The sequence below is a fragment of the Cryptotermes secundus genome, unplaced genomic scaffold, assembly GCF_002891405.2.
Source record: "Cryptotermes secundus unplaced genomic scaffold, Csec_1.0 scaffold7020, whole genome shotgun sequence".
Classification (NCBI taxonomy): domain Eukaryota; kingdom Metazoa; phylum Arthropoda; class Insecta; order Blattodea; family Kalotermitidae; genus Cryptotermes; species Cryptotermes secundus.
Genome location: NW_019734455.1, coordinates 1 through 6,407, shown reverse-complemented (window position 1 = coordinate 6,407; position 6,407 = coordinate 1). Strand labels below are relative to the sequence as shown.

Below are 6,407 nucleotides of genomic sequence, written 5' to 3'. Positions count from 1 at the left end.
ATTTTTTATTTAATTTTGTGTTTAAAAGCCAAGAAGTAGTGGAATGTTTAAAACAAAAATAAAAATGGGATACATAAGCAGCTAAAATGAATTGTATTAAGGTTAATTGAATTATATGTTTTTCATTGAAAACTGAGAACTGAAACCAAATGAGTAGTACAAATTTTGAGTTATTCACCCCTGGGAACACAACTACTATGCAAGTGGGGAATATCTATATGTTCACTTAATTAGAATATATGATTTTCTTTAATACATATGGGTATTAACCATATATCTTACAACAATTTTTCTGTGTTTATTTCTAAGTATGAAGCCTGTTGCTTATAGCTAGTAGCTAACAACATGTTATCTAATACTAGTTAGTACATACTTACTTCCTCTTAGCAGTTGATTGCAGTTACTCTGTTATTTTACCAGTGAGTTCTTCGAGTCCAGTGCAATACCCTTCAATACCAAGCTTGCCTGCAATGGTTCGTGACTCGCCACTTCTGATTCAGCAGATCAGAGACTTGAGAATTGCCCTAAGGAATGTTCAGAATGAAAAACTTCAGCTCCAGACAAAACTTGCCAAGAATCAGCTGGACAGTTTACAACCACTGAAGGTAATGCACTTTTGCATTCAATCTTCCATTTAATCATTGTTCATCAAGAAGAATATATGTGGTCCAACAGTAAAGTTCGCGAACTTGTGGCGGTAAAGCTGCTACATACCTCATTACTGAATATCACTGTGGTTGCCTTCAAAGTACTCCCTTGGGAACCTACACACCGATGCCAGTGCCAAGTCCGCCCTTCAAAATAATTTTATAATGGATTTTGTGGAATGGCTTTCAGAGCTGCCGTCATATAACTCCAGATTTCATCATTGTCATCAAAATGTCTTCCTTTCAATGTTTCCTTTACCTTTAGGAACAGAAAAAAGTCAATGGGGGCTAGATTCAGTGAATATGGAGGGTGTTCCAGCACAGTTATTTGTTTACTAGCTAAAACTCACACTGTCGTGTGGGCAGGTCCTTTGGAACCATTTTTGTACACACCTTTGTAATATCAAGATCTTCAGTTAAGATTTTCCTGTTTGCTGATGTTTGCTTGCTCTGATATACTCATGACAATCAGTCAACGATTTTCACACAATTTGATGAACTTTTACTATATTTTCTTCAGTTCTGCTCGTTGCTGGCTGGCCTGATCTCTCTTGTCAGTGACACTTTCTCTTCCCTCAGAGAAACATGTCACCTACTTGTAATCTGCTGTTTTCTTCGTAGTATTATCCCCGTAAACTTGCACTATGACATCTCTCTGATTTTACTTCCACTCTTGCCAAGTTTTATTAGTAGCTCCAACATTCTCATGACACACTCAGACAATAATAGACACCACTCAGAAAGAAACTGCCACAGATCAACAACACAGTTGTGAAACACTGATATGCCAGCGTCATCAAAGTCATCAAACCATACTGAGGTTTCTGTCCACTGCTGCAACAGTAAGCACACAGTGGCGAGTTTGCAGACTTTATAGTCAGACCATGTATGATCTTGCTTAATTTTACCTGATTATTATGTAAATCTTCAAATGACAAATCGCACTTGTTAATAGTGATGCCAGCTGTTCATAGCATTGAGAGTTTAAATGTAAGGAGCACTAAGTGTCCCATGAACATTCATCTACACTTTAATCTTTAAATAGTTCAGTTGTATGGATTAAATTCGGTTGTCATTGCGTTACCCAAATTTGTTACTGGGTTCATAGTCATCTGTACTGGTTATATGCGACTGTGTAGGTATATTTATTTACTGTTAAGATTTGAGGAAGTAAGTACCTGGAATGACGATATAATGAAACTAATGAAGGAGCCAGTCGTGTCTGAGGAAGGTGCAGAAGATCACCAGAGGTGGAAACTTCGTGCAAGGAACTCTGAAATGGAAAAAACCTCGAAGAAGAAGTTCCTCTGAAACGTTGGTACCCCTTTATTAGACTATGTGGTGCCATAACCCAGAAGATGTGGGCAGCATGGTCCCCTGAAGCATTGGTACTCATCTTCAAGATTACACTGTCATAACCCAGAAGAACCAATGTAAATAAGTATGTTTATTAAATAGTGTATTGTTTCAGGTGCCTAAGAAGAACATATTTAACAGAGATTTGGAGGAACTTAAACAGAAAGATGAAAAGGATAATCAGGAGGAAAATAACCTGGACAGGCTAGAAAAGAAAGCCTCCAGTTTATTAAAAGTGAGTACAGATTATTGTCAGTGAAGCCACTACATTTGAGTACCTTTTTTTTTATCCTTCTGAGAATTTCTGTAATACAACTACTGTGCCATATTACATGCTCAGAAATGTAACTAGGGTAGCTGTAACCGTGAAACAGATGATTTCTTGAGAAGGTGGTACAGAAATTTCTCAGTTTTATGGAATCTGAAGGTTCATTGCTTGATTCACGCTGGATCCCGTCTTTATTCAGCTAAATCTGGTTTACACTGTCACCTGCTGTTTCTTCAGTTTTCACTGTACTCTCACCCTACTTTCTGCGCTTAGGTCTTTGAAGTGATCTCTTCCCTACAAGTTCTCCAACTAAAATTCTACATGTACTCATATTTATTATTTCCACTATATATACTACAGGTCTGCTCCTCCCACTCACCACACTTTTATCACTCTGATAGTATTTGGTAAGGAGTAAAAAGTATGAAATGCCTTGCTAAGTGATTTGCCCATCCTTATATTTCCTCTCATCTTAGGTCTGAATATAGTCCTAAAAATTATGTTCTTATATGCCTTCAACTCGTGTTGCTCTGGTGAGAAACCTAGTTTCAAACCCATGTAAAACAACAGGTAAAATTATAGTATGGTTTATTTTCACTGTTAGGTTTTTATGCAGGTTTTTCAGGTGAAATCCATTGTTAGATTCAAATTGGATGAAGATGTCAAGGCCATGATGGTGTGGTGGTCCCAAAAACTCAGGGATTTCTTTATGGAGGGGGTCTGTTTACTGGTGTATAAGTGGGATGCCTGCCCCAATGCCCATGCGGACTATTTTGAATGGCCTCTAGTCCTCCCAGAACAATCTCAGGTTTTGTTTGGACAAGCCCTACAGATAAATGACTCAGAACCAGAGACATACTGTTTGTTTGACTACTGAAGCTGCGCATGTTTGTTTCCAGGAAGTGTTTCATGTGATGACAAACCCTAAAGTAGTTGACATTAGCTCACGAGCTCCTGGAACTCCTGCGTGGCTGGATAGATTATCACCAGCGAATCATCTCATTCAAGAGGTGACTAAAGTACAGGATTTGCAAAAGAGAGTTGAACATCTACAGGTAAGTTCATGAAGTAGCAGGACATGAAGACAGTCAAATATCAACAGAAACTAAAGTGGGTTACTATCCACCCTAGTGGATCATCCTATGATGAAGCTTTCTCCACTCTTTACTATCCTCTGGTAATCGCTTTTTTTCTTTGCTTCATCTTCCAGCATTGATTCTGTTATATGTGGGTCAGTGGACAAAATGTCACCAAACCCTTCTTTCCACAATGTTTCCTTTTTTATTTCTTGCCAGTTTTTCCCTCTCTTGTTGTGTTCCAGTACCTGGCTGAAGCATCGTGTTCAGGGTGGTCTCATGGCTTTTTTTTTCCCCACTAAATTTTAATTCTGATGCCCTTCTTGACCAAACCATTGTAATTATATATATACATAACACATGAACAGATCTTATATGTAATATAATTTAAATACTGTTAATGGAATGTTTCGACACCAAATAGCTGCATGGCTCAGTTTCGAGAATCAGGTTTGTGGAAATGGGATGTACCTCTAGAAGGTGAGGGATGACATAAAATGATAACATTTCTGCGAGGATGCATCTGAAATGTTTGCTTCTTCTCATGTCCATTCCAATTCATTATTCACTAAATCACTGTGTCATGCTGCTGACAGCATCATTAAATGAACCGTAAGTAAGGCAAGGATAGCACCGAAACAGGAGAGGCTGAGAGAGATGTTGTGGCTCGTACACTCAAGCCTGCTGTTTGTGTGTCATCTGTGATTATCTGTAATCTGTACTGGTAAATAAACTTGTCCATTTGCAGGCGGAAGTTGTCAAGGAAGTTGTTAAGCGAAAAGCTGGAGGCAGTGTGAAGGCTGATTTTGCCCTGTTCCCATCTAGAGAGATGACTAAGGTATGATACCTTGACCTGCCATTTTAGTGTCAAAATATGAACTTAGATTAAATTATAGTGGAACAATATGTAATAACAGAGAAGCCTGTTGCAATTCAGTAGGGACTAATTTATATTGTATATTGATCGTCCATTCCTTTTCTCTTTTTCCTTTCATACCTTCATCTCATTCCCCCCTCCCATATTTTTGTTAAAATAATGAATTAAGTTACATCTTTCCTTATATAGCACAAGTTTTTTGTGCTATCACCTATGTTAACTGCCTGAAAACTACTAGAATGAGAGAATAACATAACATACTTATATAGTCATAAGCTGTCTCACATTTATGTACATGGATGGATACTTGGTGAGTTACTTTTTATGAGTTTCATTGTAATTTTGTATGCCGTTTTGTATGAGAAGTTTACATATGTGTGTGTATTTCCACATGTGCTCTGAATGTTTGACTCAACACCTTCTGTATGGTAGTAGTTTGTTGACAGTCCTATAAACAGGAAATAACTGTAGGGCCTTTTCATGATGCTAACAACAAGTATGGTAAGATTTAGACATAATGCATAAAATTAATGGCAGATGGGGAAATAATATCTGCCTGTGTCTTAAAATATTGAGTGTATTTTGATTAAATCTGGTGTTACAAAACCACATAAAAAATTGCTGGGTGAAAATAATTTTGATAATGATTGGTTTGATATGGAATATGATGGGCTCTTGTAAACACAATAAGGAATGTCTGGGTTCCATAAAAGGCAGGAGATTTCTTGAACAGCTAACTGATTTTTTAACTTCTCAAGGACTCTCCTTCAAGAAGTTGATCTGATGATACCACTAACCACTTGTTTATTGGAAGCTCAGATGCAATTTCATTTTTCACAAGAATGACTTATCACACAAAATTTGGTACATAGCATCTTATGGGTGGTAATACAGTGTGGTTTGCAGAAAGCCTAATATTTTGGAGGAATGTATCATCATCATCTTAAAGGTAAAAGAGTAAAACAAGCAAGTAAGCAACAGAAGCAGGTGGGAGGCTGAGCTTGCCTACTGCCTGCTTCTGCTGTGGCCGTCTCGTCATCCTCAGTTTGGTCATCCTAATAAAATTTGGTGTAGAGGATAAGGTGCAAAGCTCCTCATTAAGCATTTTCTCCAGCCTGCTGTTACAGCATCCCTGTTAGGCCCAAATACTCTTCCCAGCACCCTGTTCTCTGTGTTGCTACATGCCTGTTGAAAATATGTGCTCTTGTTTGGAACTTAAGTTTCAAGTTGCCCTTGTTTCCATCCATATATTATCTGTGGTCTTGATCAGTTTTGTTTGTATATATAAGCTTACTTTTATTATTAACTTTAAGGTAAGTTTTGTTTATGATAATTNTTTTTTGTTTTTGTTTCAGGCACTTCAAGAAAGTAAACCTGAAGTTATTGGACATCTTAAAATTCCTGTTACTGACAAACAGATGATCGACACTCCAACTGTTCCTCTTATCCTGAATGTTGAAACACTGAGACTGCTGCAGAGGAAACTGTTACTGTAAATTATAAATGACGTGTATTTTGTAAATAATGTGTTATGATTATATGTAAATGTAGGCTTCTTAATGATCCCGAATGGATAAAATTGCAAGCATTTCTTGAACTCTGTTAATTACAAATTAATTTCCTTCTCCAATTTCTTTCATGTTCATGTGTTACTGGAAGGAAATTCTCATAAATTTATATGCTAACAGAATGTTATGGAGTCTGACTTTGTTTGAAGGGTCAGTCACACATTTTCTTTTGAGTGATAAATGCTCTTTTAATTTGAAGTAATGTACACCACGACCACAGTTCATGTTGAGTAGGTGAGTGGTGTTAATATGAAACTTGTTCACAATGAAAGTGATCATTTGGCTGTGTGCCTGACAGACGAGCAGTCAACCAGATGGGCATTTCAGAGCAAACAGGAACACTGAGTGCCTCAGTACTGGTGAGGACTATATTTAACAGCTTCTACTCCTTCGCCAGGAACCATTCCTGAATGGGTTTAATTTGAATCACCCTCATATATTTGTGGTAAATAAACTTACTGAAACGGTTTCCCCATATGGCAGTTCAGTACTCTATCTGACTTTAGGTTTTGCTTTTATATCATCTGTATGCAATGTCAGTTAGTATTCTGCTGTCATTTTTTCTTTATTTTCTGGCCTAACCGGCCTTCATCTTATGTACAGGTTGTTATGATG

At 37.4% G+C, this 6,407-nt stretch overlaps 1 protein-coding gene across 1 annotated transcript; it reads left to right on the top strand.

Annotated features, from left to right (window-relative positions):
* Positions 1-423: 423 nt before the first annotated feature.
* Positions 424-6,401, top strand: LOC111868981 (dynactin subunit 1). Its single transcript, XM_023860120.1, has 5 exons — positions 424-605; positions 2,119-2,238; positions 3,171-3,326; positions 4,096-4,185; positions 5,580-6,401. Exons 1-5 carry the CDS (start codon positions 471-473, stop codon positions 5,718-5,720), a joined length of 642 nt encoding a protein of 213 aa, XP_023715888.1. The 5' UTR covers positions 424-470; the 3' UTR covers positions 5,721-6,401.
* The last annotated feature ends 6 nt before the right edge of the window (positions 6,402-6,407 follow it).